The sequence below is a fragment of the Callithrix jacchus genome, chromosome 22 (assembly GCF_049354715.1).
Source record: "Callithrix jacchus isolate 240 chromosome 22, calJac240_pri, whole genome shotgun sequence".
Taxonomy (NCBI): domain Eukaryota; kingdom Metazoa; phylum Chordata; class Mammalia; order Primates; family Cebidae; genus Callithrix; species Callithrix jacchus.
Window position 1 is genome coordinate 37,002,356 of NC_133523.1, and position 18,438 is coordinate 37,020,793.

The window sequence follows — 18,438 nt, forward strand, 5'->3', positions numbered from 1 at the left end:
AGTGCTGGGATTACAGGTGTGAGCCACCTTGCACAGCCTCTTTATTTTTGAGATGGGGTCTTGCTCTGTCACCCAGGCTGGAGGGCAGTGACACAATCTCGGCTCACTGCAACCTCTGCTTCCTGGGTTCAAGCAATTCTCCTGTCTCAGCCTCCCTAGTAGCTGGGATTACAGGCGCCTGCCACCACACCCGGCTATTATTTTTTTAATTTTTTAATGGAGACGGGGTTTGGTGATGTTGGCCAGGCTGGTCTTGAACTCCTGACCTTAAGTGATCCACCCACCTTGGCCTCCCAAAATGCTGGTATTACAGGCATAAGCCAACATGCCTGGCCAAGGGGCAGTGGATTTAGAGGAACGGAGAAGGGAGGCAGTCAGAGATAGGCATGAGGATGGGAAAACTGAAGAAGTCAGAAAAATGAAATAGAAAAGAGAGATATAAAGACAGACAGGCAAAAAGAGAGACAGACACAGAGAAGTACTGGGTTCCACTGAATCCTCTGAGATAGGAATTATCAGTAGCCCATTTTAGAGGTGGAGAAACTGAGGTTCATGGATGCTAAAGGACTTGCCCAATGACACATAGCTCATGAGCAATAAAAGCTGGGATGCAGGCCAGGTGCACTGGCTCACGCCTGTAATCCCAACACTTTGGGAGGCTGAGGCAGCTGGATCACTTGAGGTCAGGAGTTCAAGACCAGCCTGGCCAACATGGTGAAACCCCATCTCTACTAAAAATACAAAAAAAATTAGTTGGGCATGGTGGCCGGTGCCTGTAATCCTAGCTACTCAGGAGACTGAAGTAGGAAAACTGCTTGAACCTGGGACGGGAAGGTTGCAGTGAGCTGAGATCTCGCCACTGCATTCTAGCCTGGGCGACAGAGCGAGACTCCATATCAAAAAAGAAAAAAGAAAAAAAGCTGGGATGCCTGGCTACCTCTGTGACTGCAATGTCCCCACACTGGAGGAAGGGAGGGCCAGGACCCAGGGTCTGGTCCACGGAGTAGTCCCAGAAAGAACGGGACAGGCAGTTCAGAGAGAGGTTGGAAGGGGAGGCGGTCCCTCTGTGGCAACATCTGAGAGGGATGTCCAGTGCCCTGGCTGGGACAGGTGGCTCACCGGGGGTTGACCTGGCTGACGGGAATGTTGAGCCGGGCAGCGATGTCCTCCACGGTCTCGTTGCCCTCAGAGATGATGCCGACGCCCTTGGCAATGGCCTTGGCCGTGATGGGGTGATCGCCAGTGACCATGATGACCTGCAGGCATTGGTTTTAGGCATGGCCTCCCCGCTGCCCTGCGCTTGGCCTGGCCTCTCCCAGCCACCCCAAGCCACACCTTGATGCCTGCACTGCGACACTTGCCCACTGCATCAGGGACGGCTGCCCGGGGAGGGTCGATCATGGACATGAGGCCCACGAAGCAGAGATTGTCTGTGGTGAAGTTCACGTCGTCGCAGTCGAAGGCAAAGCCCTTGGGGAACTGCTCCTCGGGTAGGTAGTAATGGCAGAAACCTGGCGGCAGGGAAGGGATTGCACATGAGGGTCCCAGCCTTGGGACCTCCAGGCCTCCGCCCCATGCCCCTAGATGTCTGCATCGCCCACATTCCATCTCCCCATTAGCAAGACGGTCAGTCAGCACTCATTTCCTAGGATGCCTTGCCTTCTCATCCATCCATTCATTCATTCATGCATTCATTTACAGGCCATTCAACCCTCCTTGCCCTCTATGGACCCCATAGCCGGCCCAGCATGTGCCCCAGCAGCCCCGCACCAAGCACGCGCTCGCCCAGGCCTCCAAGCTCAAGGTAGGCGTTCTGGAAGGCCTCCTTCATCTCCTCGTCCAGAGGCTGCTCCTTGCCCTGCAGTAGGATGGTGGAGCAGCGGTCCAGGATGCGTTCGGGGGCACCCTTCATCACCAGCAGGTATCGGTTGTCGTTGGGGTCCTCGGTCTCATGGATGGAGAGCTGAGGACCGAGCAGAGGGTGGCATGCCTGAGCCACGCAGACACTGGGAAGCTCCCTGCACCATCCTGTACCCAGTCCAGAGCCACGGGTTCCAGGATAGACCCACACTAGGGCTCCCCCAGAGGGGAGACTCTCTCTCAGAGACTTCTGCTCATTCCTGTCCACTTCTATCTTATGGATTTTTTTTTTGAGATGGAGTCTCAAAAAAAAAAAAAAAAGTCTCTGTCACCCAGGCTGGAGTGCAGTGGCACAATCTTGGCTCACTGCAACCTCTACTTCCTGGGTTCAAGTGATTCTCCTGTCTCAGCCTCCCGAGCAGCTGGGATTATAGGCACCATCACCACACCCAACTTTTTTATTTTTAGTAAAGACAGGATTTCACCATGTTGGCCAGGCTGGTCTCCAACTCCTGGCCTCAAGTGATCTGCCTGCCTCAGCCTCTCAAAGTGATGGCATAATTGGCATGAGCCACTACACCTGCCTCTCCCAACCCCCTGCCCTTTTTTTTTAAGAGTCCTGGCCAGGTGTGGAGGCTCACACCTGTAATCCCAGCCTGACTAACATGGAGAAACCCCGTCTCTGGTAAAAATACAAAATTAGCGGGGCATGGTGGTGCACACTTGTAATCCCAGCACTCGGGAGGCTGAGGCAGGAGAATCACTTGAACCTGGGAGGCGGAGGTTGTAGTGAGCTGAGATGGCATCACTGTACTCCAGCCTGGGCAACAAGAATGAAACTGCGTCTCAAAAAAAAAAAAAAAGAAAGAAAGAAAAGACAGGGTCTTGGTTTATCATTCCAGCTGGAGAACAGTGGCGAGATCACAGCTCACCGCAGCCTCAACCTCCCAGGCTCATTCGATCCTCCCACTTAGTCTCCCATGTAGCTGGGACCATAGGCGCACACCACCACACGTGGGTAATTTTTTGTAGAGACCTGCTCTCCCGATGTTGCCCACGTGGGTCTCAATCTCCTGAGTTCAAGCTATCCTCCTGCCTTGGCCTCCCAAAGTGCTGGGTTTACAGGTATGAGTCCCATGCCCAGCCGTATGCTTCCATTTTTACAAAATGTCCGGAGTAGGCAAATCCATACAGACAGAAAGTAGGTTAGTGGTTGCTTAGGTCTGGGAGTGTGGGGGAGGAGGGGGTGGGTGACAGCTGAGTGATGCGGGGTTTTCTTTTTGGAGGTGATAAAAACGCTCTAAAATTGACTATGTGGACGGCTGCCTATATCTCAGAATATACTAAAACTATTACACACTTAGATGGACGATCTAAGATGGTATGTTAATTACATCTTAATAAAGTGATTTTAAAAGCTCTGAGTCAACTCCTGTCTCTCTTTGGCTCAGAGCCCCCTGGAGTCTTGCGTGCTCCTCAGAGTCACAGCCAAGTCCTCTCCATGCCTGTGGCCCTACAGGATCTGGCCAGCACCCACTGCTCCCAGCACGCTCCCTGGCTCCTGGCCCTTCTGTACTGGCTGGCTGGCTGGTGATCAGATGCTTCAGCACACTCCCGCCTCTGGGCCTTTGCACTGGCTGTGCCTGCCACCCCAACGCTCTTCCCCCAGACACCTGCAGGGATCCCGCCCTCAGCACCACAACCACTACAATTACCTCCTCCTGTCTTTGTTATTGTCTGTCTTCTGGAACCAGAGCATAAGTCCCAGAGAGGGGGAACTTGGTTTCACTAACTACTGCGTGTATACCCAGTAGCCAAAACAGAGCCTAACGTGGTGGCTGCTCAAAAAATGTTTGCTGAATGGGCCAGGCATGGTGGCTGATGCTTATCATCCCAGCACTTTGGGAGGCCGAGATGGGATCAGGAGTTCAAGACCAGTCTGGCCAACATGGTGAAATCCCATCAATACTAAAAATACAAAAACTAGCTGGGCATGGTAGTGCATGCCTCTAATTCAGCTACTCGGGAAGCTGAGGCACAAGAATCACTTGAACCTGGGAGGCAGATATTGCAGTGAGCCGAGATCGCACCACTGCATTCCAGCCTGGGTGAGAGCGAGACTCTGTCTCAAAAAAAAATTTGCTGAATTGATTGAAAGTTGCTGCTCTGCCCCAAGAGGTCTCCTGCTGGTTCCCACTCTCTGCTATAGGCAGATTTTTTTTTTTTTTTTTTTGAGACAGGGTCTCTCCCTGTCACCCAGGCTGGAGTGCAGTGCGTGATCTAGGCTTTCTGCAGCCTCAACCTCTCCGGCTCAGGCAATCCTCCTGCCTCAGCTTCCCAAATAGACAACAGGCACATACCATTCCACCTGGCTTTGTTTGTTTGTTTGTTTGTTTGTCTGAGACAGAGTTTCTCTCTTGTTTCCTAGGCTGGAGTGCAATGGCACGATCTTGGCTCCCCGCAACCTTCGCCTCCTGGGTTCAAGCGATTCTCCTGCCTCAGCCTACCCTGAGTAGCTAGGATTACAGGCATGCACCACCATGCCTGCCTAATTTTGTATTTTTAGTAGAGATGGAGTTTCTCCATGTTGATCAGGCTGGTCTGGAACTCCTGACCTCAGGTGATCCACCTGCCTCGGCCTTCCAAAGTGCTGGTATGACAGGTGTGAGCCACTGCGCCCGGCCCATACCTGGCTAATTAAAAAAATTGTACAGATGGGGTTTCACCATCTTGCCCAGGCTGATCTTGAAATCCCGGCCTCAAGTGGTCCTCTGCTTCAGTCTCCCAAAGTGCTAGGGTTAGAGGCGTGAGCCACCGCACCCAGCCTACGGGATCTTTACTCCTCAGCCTCTCACTCCAAAAGGAATCTGGCTCCCACTCTCTCAAGTTCTCCCTGTTCCTCTCCCCACCAGGTGGGTATTATCATTCGTGTTTTACAGATGGGAAAATCGAGGCTCTATGACATCTCTTTATAGGCATCACAGGAAACCTGAGGGCCAGGCTGGTTCTCCCGGAAAGCCCAGAGTACCTGGTATTTGTTGGTGGAATTGAAGGGGATCTCAGCCACTTTCTTGTTGCGCTCACGCATCAGCTTCACGGAGCCAGAGGACAGCTCAATGCACTTGAGCAGGGCAGACTCAGAGGCATCCCCGGCCACATCCCTCTGCAGGGAGAGAGGGTTGTCAGAGGCAGGGCAACGGAGGGGAGGACTCAGGTGGGGCTGAGGTGAGGCTGGCAGCTGAACCCACCTTGAGCACAGGAATGTTGTCCTGACCGCCCTTGAAGACAGCACGATTACAGAGCCCAGCGATGTGAGACAGGGCCACCCAGGTGTGTGAGCTTTTGTCGAATGAGGTCCCTGGGGAAGGCACGGGTGAGGGCCAGGGACTCCTGGAGCCAGCCCCTCATGGTCCCCACCCAGGGCCTGCACTCACCTGACTGGTCCTCAGTGGTGTCAGCCTCGTGGATCTGGTTGTCAAACCACATGTGGGCGACCGTCATGCGGTTCTGAGTGAGGGTCCCCGTCTTGTCTGAGCAGATGGTGGATGTGGACCCCAGAGTTTCCACAGCCTCCAGGTTCTTCACCAGGCAGTTCTTCCGGGCCATACGCTTGGCGGTCAGTGTCAGACACACCTGGAGGATGAGCAAGAGCAGGCGAATTGCAGGGAGAAGCCCAGTGGCAGGGTTGGATAAGTGACATGAGGGCCACAGCCCAGCTGCCCAGCCCCCGGAGAATCCAGAGGGCCTAGAAAAGAATTAGGCAGCACCCAGAAATGCCACCCCCATGTTCAGACCAATAGAAACAGGGCAGAGACGCCCAAAGGCAGAGACTAGACTGTTCATAGCAGCCACATGCATAATAGTGTAAAATGGCTGAGTGCGGAGGCTCACGCCTGTCATCCCAGCACTTTGGGAGGCTGAGGCAGGCAGATCACGTGAGGTTGGGAGTTTGAGACCAGCCTGACCAACATGGAGAAACTCCATCTCTACTAAAAACGCAAAATTAGCCGGGTGTGATGGTGCATGCCTGTAATCCCAGCTACTTGGGAGGCTGAGGCAGGAGAATCACTTGAAGCCAAGAGGCGGAGGTTGCAGTGAGCTGAGATCGTGCCATTGCACTCCAGCCTGGGCAACGAGAGCAACAATCAGTCTCAAAAAAAAAAAAAAAATGTGCAAAATGGCCAGGTGTGGTGGATCACACCTGTAATCCCAACACTCTAAAAGGCCAAGGCACAAGGACAGTGTGAGCCAAGGAGTTTGAGACATGCCTGGGCAACACAGTGAGACCTCATCTCTACAGATTTTTTTTTTTTTAATTAGCCAGGCATGGTGGCATGCACCTGTAGTCTTAGCTACTTGGGAAGCTCAGGCAGGAGGATCGCTGGAGCCCAGGAGTTCAAGTCTGCAGTGAACTACGACGGCACCACTGCACTCCAGCCTGAGTGACAGAGCAAGACCCTGTCTTAAAAACTGTCCAGGCCAGGTACCGTGGCTCATGTCTGTAATCCTAGCACTTTGGGAGGCCAAGGTGGGTGCATCACTTGGTATCAAGAGTTTGAGACCAGCCTGTCTAACATAGTGAAACCCCAACTCTAGTAAAAGTACAAAACTTAGCTAGATGTGGTGATGCACACCTGTAATCTCAGCTACTTGGGAGGCTGAGGCACGAGAACCCCTTGAACCTAGGAGGGCAGAGGTTGCAGTGATCCGAGATCGCAACAATGCACTCCAGCCTGGGCACTGGAGTGAGACTCTGACTCAAAAAAAAAAAAAATGTCCCAAACTGCAAATGACTCAGCTGTCCACTAACAGCAGAAAAGATAAATTGTGGATGACGGAATAGTACACATTGACAAAAACAAATACATTACTGCTACCCGAACCTGCACAGGTGAAGGTCAAAAACGTGTTTAGCCAAAAAGAGCCAGAAATGAGTTCATACTGAATTATTCTATTAACACAAAGTTTGAAAACAGGCAAAGTTAATCAACGCTGTTAGCAGCCAGATTAGGGATTTCCCTTGTGTTGGCAGGGCAGGGGCTAAATAAGGTCTTGCGCTGATATAACTGTGTTCAGTTTGCCCAAAATCGTCAGACTAAGTTCACAATATGTGCAATCCATTGTACATGTGTGTAAAAATCCATTTGACATAGGGTAGCTTTCAACATGCTAATACGGAAAATATGGCAAACTTTTTTTTTTCTTTTTTTCTTTCTTTCTTTTTATTTTTTGAGATATAGTCTCACTCTGTCACCAGGCGCCAGGCTGGAGTGCAGTGGCACGACCTCAGCTCACTGCAACCTCCGCCTCCCAGATTCAAGCGATTCTCTTGCCTCAGCCTCCCAAGTAGCTGAGATTACAGGTGCCCACCACCATGCCCAGCTAATTTTTGTATTTTTAGTAGAGACAGGATTTCACCATGTTGGCCAGGCTGGTCTTGAACTCCTGACCTCAAGTGATCCGCCCACCTCGATTTCCTAAAGTGCTGGGATTGCAGGCGTGAGCCACCCTGTCAGGCCCTAATATGGAACACTTTGTATAAAACATTAAGTAAAAGAATGAAGGAGGAGAATAGTATTTCCAGGATAGTCCCTGCCATGTACCTTGAAGACAGTATTTAGTCAATATGCTCACAGCTGTCAGGGGGACCTCACAGAGAACGGACTTCTGGGGTGAAGCTGGCAGCAAAGCAGCCAGAGAAAAACTTAAAAAGTTATTATTTTTATTATTATTACTTTTTCTTGAGATGGAGTGTCCCTCTGTCACACAGCCTGGGGTGCAGTGGTGCTGCCTCAACCTCTCAGGCCAGCCTCCCAGGTAGTTGGGATCACAGGCACATACCACCATGCCAGCTAATTTTTAATTTTTTTTTTTTTAGATGGAGTCTCATGCTCTTGTCTCCCAGGCTAGAGTGCAGCGGTGCGATCTCGGCTCACTGCAACCTCCGCCTCCCAGGTTCAAGCTATTCTCCTGCCTCAGCATCCTGAGTAGCTGGGATTACAGGTGCCCACCACCATGCCTGGCTAATTTTTGTATTATTAGTAGAGACAGGGTTTTCACCATGTTGGCCAAGCTGGTCTCAAACTCCTGACCTCGGGTGATTCCACCCGCCTCAGCTTCCCAAAGTGCTGGGACTACAGGCACGAGCCAACCTTTAAATTTTTTTGTAGAGATAGTGGTCTCACTATGTTGTCCAGGCTGGTCTCAAACTCCTGAACTCAATCAGTCCTCCTGCATCAGCCTCCCAAACTGTTGGGATTACAAGCGTGAGCCACTGTGCCTGGCCCATGATTTTATTCATTCATTTTATTTTTATTTATTTATTTTTCCTTTTTTTGAGACTGGGTTTCACTATGTTGATCAGGCTCCTCTTGAACTCCCGACCTCAGGTGATCCGCCCATCTCAGCCTCCCAAAGTGCTGGGATTACAGGCGTGAGCCTCCGAGCCTGACCTATTTATTTTTTGAGCCAGAGTTTCCCTCACATTGCCCAGGGTGGAGTGCAATGTCTCGATCTTGGCTCACTGCAACCTCTGCCTCCCAGGTTCAAGCGATTCTCTTGCCTCAGCCTCCCGAGTAGCTAGGATTACAGGCACGTGCTACCACGCCTGGCTAATTTTGTATTTTCAGTAGAGACAGGATTTCACTACGTTGGCCAGGCTGGTCTTAAACTCCGTCACTCAGGTGATCCTCCCACCTTGGCCTCCCAAAGTGTTGGGATTACAAGCGTGAGCCACTGTGCTTGGCCTCATTTTTTGTTTTTTAACTTGATGTATTCTTCAGACTTTTCATCATGAGTGAGCCGTTCTTCATTTTGTGAGTGAACTTAACAAGCAATAGGACTGCTGGCTCTTTATGACTCGCCAGGGTTTCTCAAGATGTTTGTTTGTTTCTTCATTGATTGTTTGCTTTGTTAATGAGGCCATCTGAGTCAGGCCCCTTCTCACTCAGGATCTAGGAGGTTCAGCCCTCAGTGCCCAAGTTGTCTTTCACAAAAACACTGTGATCTAGGACCCCAGCCCCTCCTCCCTCAAACTCAGGAGCCCAGGCCCCCAGCCCCTCCTCCATCAGACTCAGCAGTCCAGGCCCTCAGCCCCTCCTCCCTCAGACTCAGGTGCCCAGGCCCCCAGCCCCTCCTCCCTCAGACCCAAGAGTTCAGCCCCCCAGCCCCTCCTCCCTCAGACTCAGCAGTTCAGGCCCCAGCCCCTCCTCCCTCAGACCCAAGAGTTCAGCCCCCCAGCCCCTCCTCCCTCAGACTCAGCAGTCCAGGCCCCCACTCCCTCGTCCCTTAGACCCAAGAGCCCAGGCCTCTGGCCCCTCCCTGCCCAGACCCAGGAGCCTGGCCTTACTGTGACAGTGGCCAGCAGACCCTCTGGGACATTGGCCACAATGATGCCGATGAGGAAGATGACAGCCTCCAGCCAGGTATACCCAAGAATGAGGGAGAGGATGAAGAAGGAGACACCCAGGAAGACAGCCACGCCAGTGATGAGCTGGATGAAGTGCTCAATCTCGATGGCGATGGGCGTCTTGCCCACCTCCAGCCCTGATGCCAGGGTGGCGATGCGGCCCATGACGGTGCGGTCGCCCGTGGCCACCACCACACCCCGAGCTGTGCCTGCAGGCCAGAGGGGTCAGGCTGAGGAGGGTGGCTCAGGGAGGTTAGAAGGCCCTGACCCCCTGAGACACGCCCCTCTGTCTGCCCCAGCTGCATTTCTTCTTTGCACCCGCCTCACCTTCCACACAATTGGTGGAAAAGAAGGTGATGTTCCGAGTCTCCAAGGGATTGTCATGCGTGCAGTCGGGAGAGCGGGTCTGGGGCTCCGATTCGCCAGTCAGGGAGGAGTTGTCCACCTGGAGGCAGGCGCAGCAGAGAGAGGGCTCATTCCAGGGCCTGGGACAGGAGGGCATTTGCACAGGGGGCATGGGGCTGAAGCCTGTGTGCCTGGAGATCACAGCTAGAAGCCTGGGTGCCCAGTGGGCACATGGTGTGTGGGAGGCCAGGGCCTGGGATCTTGAAGGTGGGGAGGACATAGGCTGCTGGCCAAGGTCTACGGTCCCTAAGGATCTTGAAGGGTGAGGGCTGGGCCTGGACTTTTGACTGCTGGGTGAGGAGGGGACCCGGGTCTAAACTCCTGGGTCTGAGGGAGGAAGGGCCTGGGGTCTAAACTCCTGGGTCTGAGGGAGGAGGGGTTGGGGGCCTGGATCCCTGGATCTGAGGGAGGAGGGGCTGGGTGCCTGGACTCCTGGGTCTGAGGGAGGAGGGGCTGGGGGCCTGGACTCCTGGGTCTGAGGGAGGAGGGGCTGGGGGCCTGGACCCCTGGGTCTGAGGGAGGAGGGGCTGGGGGCCTGGACTCCTGGGTCTGAGGGAAGAGGGGCTGGGGGCCTGGACCCCTGGGTCTGAGGGAGGAGGGGCTGGGGGCCTGGACTCCTGGGTCTGAGGGAGGAGGGTCTGGGCCTGGACTCCTGGGTCTGAGGGAGGAGGGGCTGGGCCTGGACTCCTGGGTCTGAGGGAGGAGGGGCTGGGCCTGGACTCTGGGTCTGAGGGAGGAGGGGCTGGGGGCCTGGATTCTAGGTCTGAGGGAGGAGGGGCTGGGCCTGGACTCCTGGGACTGAGGGAGGAGGCGCTGGGCATGGACTCCTGGGCAGCATGAGGGAGGGTAGAGCCAGGACCCAGGCCCAGGCTCACCTTGCAGCCATGGGCTGAGATGATCCGAAGGTCAGCCGGCACTCGGTCTCCACCCTTGATCTCCACCAGGTCCCCGACTACCACCTCCTCAGCGTTCACCTGCATCTTCTCACCTTCCCGGATCACCAGGGCTTGCTGGAATGGGATGGAGCAGTGTCACCTCCCAGACTCCCTCTGCCTGGGGGTCATCGGACCTGGCCCCCAGCCCATCCATACAGCCCCATCTGGCCCCTTGCTGGGCACCCCTCACCTGGGGCACCATGTTCTTGAAGGACTCCATGATCTTGGAGCTCTTGGCCTCCTGGTAGTAGGAGAAGCAGCCGGTGATGATCACCACGGCCGCCAGCACAATGCCCAGGTACAGCTGTGGGGAGATGGGGGACACTGATCAGGGGCCGCCCAAGGCCCTCCCCACCAGTCCCTGCCCTCCTGGAGTCTGGGAAGGGAGCTTTGTGTCGATGGGGGTCTGTATTTGTGTGCCTGACCCTCAGGAGTCTGTGTGTCTGAGTGTCTCCCATCTTGAGTCCCCTTTTCTTCTTTCCTTCTCTTCCTTCCCTTCCTCCCTCTCTCTCTCTTTTTTTTTTGAGATGGAGTTTCGCTCTTATTGCCCACGCTGGAGTTCAATGGCGTGATCTTGGCTCACTGCAACCTCTGCCTCCCAGATTCAAGCAATTCTCCTGCCTCAGACTCCCAAGTAGCTGGGATTACAGGCATGTGCCACCACGCCTGGCTAATTTTGTATTTTTAGTAGAGACAGGGTTTCACCACATCGGTCAGGCTGGTCTTGAACTCCCAACCTCAGGTAATTCACCCGGGTTGGCCTCCCAAAGTGCTGAGATTACAGGCATGAGCCACTGTGCCCGGCCAAGTCCCTCTTTCTGTAATGGGTGTGTCTGAATCTAAGGGTCTGTTGATTTTTTTTTTTTTTTTTGAGACAGGGTCTCACTCTGCTGCCCAGGCTACAGTACAGAGCACAATCTCAGCTTACTGCAGCCTCAACCTCCCAGATTCAAGCAATCCTCCCACCTTAGCCTCTGGAGTAGCTCAGACTACAGGTATGCGCCACCAGGCCCGGCTATATTTTGGTATTTTTTTAGTGACTGGGTCTGGCTGGGTATGTTATTTAGGCTTTGGGAACTCCTGGACTTAAGTAACCCTCCTGCCTTGGCCTCCCAAGGTGCTGGGATGCAGGTGTGAGCCACCACGCCTGATTTGTCCATCTGTTTTGTGTCTGTCCTCCTGCATGTGCTGGAGTCTGGGTACGCAGCTGTCTGTCCACGTGTCTGCCTGACTGGGGCCTGCCTGACTTTCCATCTGCAAGGCAGCTTCCTTGGTTCTGTGTGTGTGGATCTCTGTCTCTGTGTCTCCAGCTCTGCCTCTCTATGCGAGCTGAAGTCTGAGACTTTGGGCTCTCTGCCTGTTTAGGTTTGAATATCTGAGGACACTGTCTGTGCCTGACTCTCACGTCTGTCTGTCACCAGGTTGTGCCTGTATTGCTCTTTGTGTATGTGTGTCAGTGTGTATGTGAGTTTCTCTGTCAGTGTATGTCTGAGTGTGTGTCTGCGTTTCTGAATTAGGTGGCCATGTTTTGTTTTGTTTTTGAGACAGAGTCTCTCTCTGTCACCTGGCTGGAGTGCAGTGGTGCGATCTCGGCTCACTGCAATATTCTGCCTCCCAGGTTCAAGTGATTCCCCTGCCTCAGCCTCCCAAGTAGCTAGGATTACAGGCGTGCGCCACCACACCCGGCTAGTTTTTTGTATTTTAGTAGAGATGGGGTTTCGCCATGTTGGCCGGGGTGGTCTCGATCTCCTGACCTTGTGATCCACCTGCCCCAGCCTCCCAAAGTGCTAGGATTACAGGCGGGAGCCACTGCACCCAAGGTGGCTGTGTTTGAATCCACATCCTGGTATGGCTGTCCGTGTTGACCCTCCACGTGCATGTGTGTGTGAGTACGCATGCCTACGCAGGCGAGATCTGTGTGTGGCCGGTGTGTGGGTCTGTGTGACACACATAGGATCTGAAACTGCATCTCAAATGTGTCTCCGTGTTGTAGGGACAGGCCCTGACGTCTCAGCCACAGGGCATGCCTGGGTCTCTATGTGACACTCACTCTGGGTATCTGTCAAGCTGTGATCACCTGCTGGTGTCTGTTCTCAAGGCCGCTGATGTCACACAGCCTTGGGACAGAGCCCCAGCTCACATGTCCTGCTGTGGGGCTTTGGACAAGTTCCCTGGCTTTTCTGAGCCTCAGTTTGCCTTGTATTCAATCTGGTTCTCTTGCTGGGTGAGTGTGAGTTAGATGGGAGAAAGGAGAAGAGTGGCTGTGAAGAGGCTGGAGGGATGGGAGGAGGTGGGGGTGGCGTCTGGAAATCAATGTGTGGGCTGTACACACAGCAGGATCCAGGCACTCACGTTGTCACCAGAGGGGTCGTCCTCAGTGCCTGCCTGGATACCGTAGGCCAGGAAGCAGAGGATGGCCCCGATCCACAGCAAAATGGAGAAGCCCCCAAAGAGCTGGCGGCAAAACTTGACCCACTCCGGGGTGGTAGGCGGCGGCGTGAGCGCGTTAGGCCCATCCCGGGCCAGGATCTCCTGTGCTTTGCTGTGGGTCAAACCCTGGGGGACAGACAGAGGACTCACACAGAACCTTCCCTGGGCAACCCTGGCACCCAGGCCTTCACCACATCTCCAGAACTTCAAACACCAGCCCTAGCCCCTCCTCCCTCAGACCCAGGAGTCCAGGCCCCAGCCCCTCCTCCCTCAGACCCAGGAGTCCAGGCCCCCAGCCCCTCCTCCCTCAGACCTAGGGATCCCAGTCCCTAGCCCCTCCTCCCTAGTGCCCAGGCTCCCAGCCTGCAGCCCGGACTCACCTGCACACAGTCTGTATTGTATTTCCGGCAGACCTCTTCCACTGACATCTTGTGCTCTGTCTGAGGAACAGGAATTTGGGGGAGACGGTGAGTGCCTAGGCCAGCCAGGAACAGGCGGGGCTCTCTGGAGGGTGTGCGGGTAGAGGGTGGGGCTTACCATAGCCACCTCCTTTTTGAGGTCATCCAGGTCCCGGCGCTCCTTGCCCTTATTCTTCTTGGGCGAGCCCTTGTCATCTTTCTTGTCCTGCGAGGTGGCGATACGATAGCTGTCAGAGCCACCAGACTGCGGGCGAGAAGGGGTTCCAGGGGGACACCGGCCCTCCATGCCCTGGCTGTCCTCCTGGCCTATGCCCCTGTATATCTGGGTGGGGGTTTGTCTGCCTCTCAGGATCTCCCTGTCTTTCCCGGTGCCTCTTGGTGACTTCGAGCCTTATGAGTCTCGTCTGGTCTGATTGGCTTCCCTATCTCTGGTTCCAGGTATCTCTGAGTCTGTCCCTGCAGGTCCCTGTCTGGCTTCTGCCTGTGTTTCTGTCTCTGTTTCTGTGCCCATCTTTGTGGCTCTCTCCCCTTCTGTGTTCTGTGTTCTGTGTTCTATGTGACTTTGATTTTGTTTTTTGAAACAGTGTCTTGCTCCGTCGCCTAGGCTGGAGTGCAGCGATCACAGTTCACTGTAGCCTTGACCTCCCAAACTCAGGTGATCCTCCTGCTTCAGCCTCCCATGTAGCTCAGACCACAGGTGTGTGCCACCATGCCTGGCTAATTTTTTAGTTTTTTTTTCTAGAGATGAGGTCTCACTAAGTTGCCCAGGCTTGTCTCTTAACTCCTAGACTCAAGCAATCTTCCTGCTTTAGCCTCCCAAAATGTTGGGATTACAGGTGAGAGCCACCACATCTGGCCTCTGTGTTTTTTTTTTTTTTTTGAGATGGAGTTTCGCTGTTGTTACCCAGACTGCAGTGCAATGGCACAATCTCGGCTCACCGCAACCTCCGCCTTCTGGGTTCAAGCAATTCTCCTGCCTCAGCTTCCTGAGTAGCTGGGACTACAGGCATGAGACCATGCCCAGCTAATTTTTGTATTTTTAGTAGAGACGGGGTTTCACCTTGTTGACCAGGGATGGTCTCGATCTCTTGACCTCATGATCCACCTGCCTCGGCCTCCCAAAGTGCTGGGATTATAGGCGTGAGCCACCGCACCCGGCCTCTATGTGGCTTTTTAACTCTGTGCTTCTGTCTCTTCTTCCCTCTTTCTGGCTCTGTCCAGCCTTCCTATGTATCTGTCTTTTGCTCTGTCTCCATCTGTGTCTCTCTATCTCTTCCTCCTCTGTCTCTCTCTCCAGGCCTTCGTTTGTGCCTCTTTGTCTTATTGCTACTTCATCTCTCTGTCTCCTGTCTCTATCTCTCCATCTCTGTATCTCTGTCTCTGCAAGGCTCTTTCTCTCCCTGGATAGCTCTCTCTCCATTGCTCTAATCTCTTTATGTTGCCTCTGTCATTCTCTATCCTGATCTCCATCTCTGGGTCTCTCTGTGTCTTTCTATGATTTTGTCTCTCTCCGATCCCTGCTTCTTTCTGTCTCTCTGCCTTGCATGATGTCTGCCTCCATCCCTTGGTCGCCTCTCCCCAGGTCTGGGGAGTTTCTGTCTCTCTGGGTTCTTACTTCCCTCTGAGTTGGCGTCTCAAGGATCAGTACTTTCTGTCTCTTTTTCCATCTTTCAGTCTGTCTCTCTCTGTCATTGTGTCTCCATCTTCATCTCTCAAGTTGTCTCCTTCCCTGGGGTGCTCACATCTCTCCCTGCTGTCTCTATTCCTGTTTCAACCTCTCTCTCTCCCTGCACCCTGCCCGTACCGCTACCACCGTCTGTCTCTCTCCTGTCTCTCCCTGGGATCTGCCCACCTCTTTCTCCCACTGTCTCTCTCTGGGATATCCTCTCTATCTCTGAATCTCTTTCTCACTATCACTAAGCTCTCTTCTTTATGTCGGTCTCTGTCTCTCTTCCTCTGTCTCTCTTTGGAATTTTCCTTTTTGTCTCTCGAATCTTCCATCCCCTCCTTCCTCTCATTCTCTTTCTCTCACTGTCTCATCCTGGAGTTTTCCTCCCTATCTATCTCTCTTCCAATGTCTCTCTCTGGGATTTCCTCAGTACCTCACTCCCAACGTCTCTCTTCTCTGGGACCTTCTCCTCCCCCCATATACAGATATAGATACAGATATAGATAGAGATATATAGATATAGATATACAGATATAGATATGGATATAGATATAGATATGTATACATCTGTCGGTCTCTTTCTGTAGGACCTTCCTCTCTCTCTCTGTATATATATGTGTATGTATATGTATATGAATGTATACATGAATATATCTGTCTCTTTCTGTAGGACTTTACTCTGTCTCTCTCTGGGATCTTCCTCTGTATCTCTCCCTCTTTCTCTAACTTTCTCTCTGGGATCTTATTCTCTATTTCTGTCTCTCTGAGATCTATCTCTGTCTCTGGGATCTGCTTCTCTATCTCTGTCTGTCTATGTCCCTCTGTCTGTCTCTCTCACTGTCTCCCTCTGAGACCTTCTCTGTCTCTGTCTCTGTCTCTCTCTGGGATCTTCCATGTGTGGGGCCATGGGGCGTGCTTAACAGAGGGTGGGCCTGGCCAGGTCCCTGGAGGACAGAGGAGGAGAGCAAGAGGCAGAAGCCCAGTCCTGGCTTGAGCTGCACGTGGTATGAGTGCCTGAAGTCCCAGTTTGGGAGCATGAGCGATAGGGAGGGCAGTGTTGGAGGCTGGTGGGAGGGGTGGGGCGAGGCTGGGTGCCGCCAGGGCCGCTGACAGGCCCTGCAGGCCCAGGGCCAAGCTGGGATCCGAGGCTCAGTGCGGCTCAGCGCTAATCTCCTCGTGACCTTGTAGAGGGCCTGAGCTCCCTGCTGTCTGCCCCCAGACCCAGAGGCTGAGTCGGAGGGTGGGGTGTGCAGGGAGGGGCAGCAGCCTGGAGATCTGGGAGCCTCAAGAAGGGGTGCAGGGGGTGGGAGGGAGGCTTGGCCCTGTGCCAGCCCTGCAGCAGCACTGCGTCTCAGATGTGGAGGCACAGAGGCTTGGGGGACGGGGAGACCATCTTTCATACTCCCCTGCAGAACCAGGGGTGGTTTCAGCCTTGCTCAATGGGATAAACTCAGGGACAGAGAGACATGGAGTGACGGAGAGATGTGGAGCCACAAAGGCGTGGGGTTGAGTCCTGTGCAGGAGGTCAGGAGAGGGCAGAGATGGGGTTCCGGAAAGAGAGGGAGAAAACCAGCTGCCCAGCTGCCCACAGAAAACCTTACCAAAGGCTGGGAGCTGATGCTTGTGGTGGTGGGGGTGGGCAGCCCATAAAAGCTAAGGGCGGGGCCCGACTCTTCGATCCTGAGAGAGGCTGAGGACCTGGACCCCTGGGTCTGAGGGAGGAGGGGCTGTGCCTGGACTCCTGGTCTGAGGGAGGAGGGGCTGAGGCTGGACACCTGGTCTGAAGGAAGAGAGGCTGTGCCTGGACTCCTGGTCTGAGGGAGGAGGGGGTTGTGCCTGGACTCCTGGTCTGAGGGAGGAGGGGCTGTGCCTGCATTCCTGGTCTGAGGGAGGAGGGGCTGGACCTGGACACCTGGTCTGAGGGAGGAGGAGTTATGCCTGGACTCCTGATCTGAGGGAGGAGGGTCTGGGCCTGGACTCCTGGTCTGAGGGAAGAGGGGCTGGGACCTGGACTCCTGGTCTGAGGGAGGAGGGACTGAGGGCCTGCATTTCTGGCTTACCCTGGCTCTGGCTTTGGTTTCTGCTCGCCCTTGCCATGACCAGACCTCCTTGAGGGCAGGCTCCCATCTGTTGGAGTGCAGAGCTGAGGCTTTCCCAATCAAGGCAGGAGGCCCAGATGGGCGCACTGCAGGGCAGGAGCACCTCCGAGGGTGGGGGCCATGCCTGGCTCGCTGTGGCCGCCTCTGCAGCTCCTTGCCATTTTCCATGCTGTCCGCCTCTTCCTGATCTGGTGCCAGCTCGCACAGCCTCTGTGCCTGGGCCAGCCTCCCCTTCCCCTCGCAGGGGACCTGGCCCACATCTCTGGGCATCCCTCCCTTGACCTCCTCCTTTGCTCTCTGCCTCCTCTTCCCATCCCTCAGGCTGACTGTGATTGCTGCTGGCTAGGAAAGATCTGTCTTTGTGTCTCTTCCTCTGCGCCTCAGTTTCTCATTTTCTCTCTCAGTGTCCCTCTATGTGTCTCACCCATGTCTCTCTGCTTGTCTCTGTCTCTTTGTCTTTATGTCCATGTCTCTTTTTGTGTCTTTTTCAGAGCATCTCTCTCTGTCTTTCCATGTGTCTCTGTCTTTCCCTCCCATGTCTAAGCTGCCTTCATTTCACCTCTCATCCCCACTCCTTTTCCGAAGACCCACCCCCCTACTTCCTACTCTAGGGCTTTGAGCATCAGTCTTCTCTCCCAGTCCATCTGCAGCTTCTCTTCCTCCATTCCACTTACCTGACAGCAGTCACTAACTACTCCTTTCTCCCTTCTCTCCCCTAGTCCTGCCCCAACCCAATTCTCCTTCCCAGCCCCCTTGGCCCCACCCCCACCCCACAGATATGCAGCCCCATCCCCCCACCTCCATCCCTGGGCCCATCAGCCTTTATCCGCCATCTTTCTCCCCAGCCCTCATACCCCCCTTCCACTGGCCTCTCCTGCCCTCTGCATCACACCTACCCCCTCCTACCCCACCCTCTCCACCCTTGATTCCCCCCTGCCCAGCCCCACCCCGGACACACAGGGAGGAATCCAGGGCTGCAGCAAGGGTCAGGTGGTCACCCAGGGAGGGAGGCGGCATCTGCTGGAGAGACTCACAGACAGACAAGGACACACGGATACAGAGGCAAGGACACAGACAGGTATGCACACTCCCCACTACACATTTGCACACGCACACCCTCAGCCGTGCGCTCAGTCTCCCCACCGTGGCTCTCCTGTTCCTCTCCTCCTTCCAGCCTCCCATGCCTGCTCCCCTACAATAGGGGCTGCACACA

General features: G+C 54.3%; 1 protein-coding gene across 2 annotated transcripts in view; it reads right to left on the bottom strand.

Annotated features, from left to right (window-relative positions):
- ATP1A3 (ATPase Na+/K+ transporting subunit alpha 3) overlaps positions 1–18,438 on the bottom strand; it is a 28,398-nt gene that overhangs the window by 9,158 nt on the left and 802 nt on the right. The window contains exons 2-14 of one of the 2 annotated variants that reach the window (XM_002762181.6): positions 13,576–13,662; positions 13,419–13,478; positions 12,961–13,164; positions 10,799–10,912; positions 10,549–10,683; positions 9,596–9,713; positions 9,209–9,477; positions 5,295–5,493; positions 5,109–5,218; positions 4,889–5,023; positions 1,771–1,963; positions 1,336–1,511; positions 1,120–1,256 (exon numbers count right to left, since the gene is read on the bottom strand). In XM_002762181.6, coding sequence (XP_002762227.1) covers positions 1,120–1,256; positions 1,336–1,511; positions 1,771–1,963; positions 4,889–5,023; positions 5,109–5,218; positions 5,295–5,493; positions 9,209–9,477; positions 9,596–9,713; positions 10,549–10,683; positions 10,799–10,912; positions 12,961–13,164; positions 13,419–13,478; positions 13,576–13,662 — 1,937 coding nt within the window. Of the gene's footprint in view, positions 1–1,119; positions 1,257–1,335; positions 1,512–1,770; positions 1,964–4,888; positions 5,024–5,108; positions 5,219–5,294; positions 5,494–9,208; positions 9,478–9,595; positions 9,714–10,548; positions 10,684–10,798; positions 10,913–12,960; positions 13,165–13,418; positions 13,479–13,575; positions 13,702–18,438 lie in introns of both variants that reach the window. The other variant, XM_002762180.6, reaches the window with a different exon arrangement.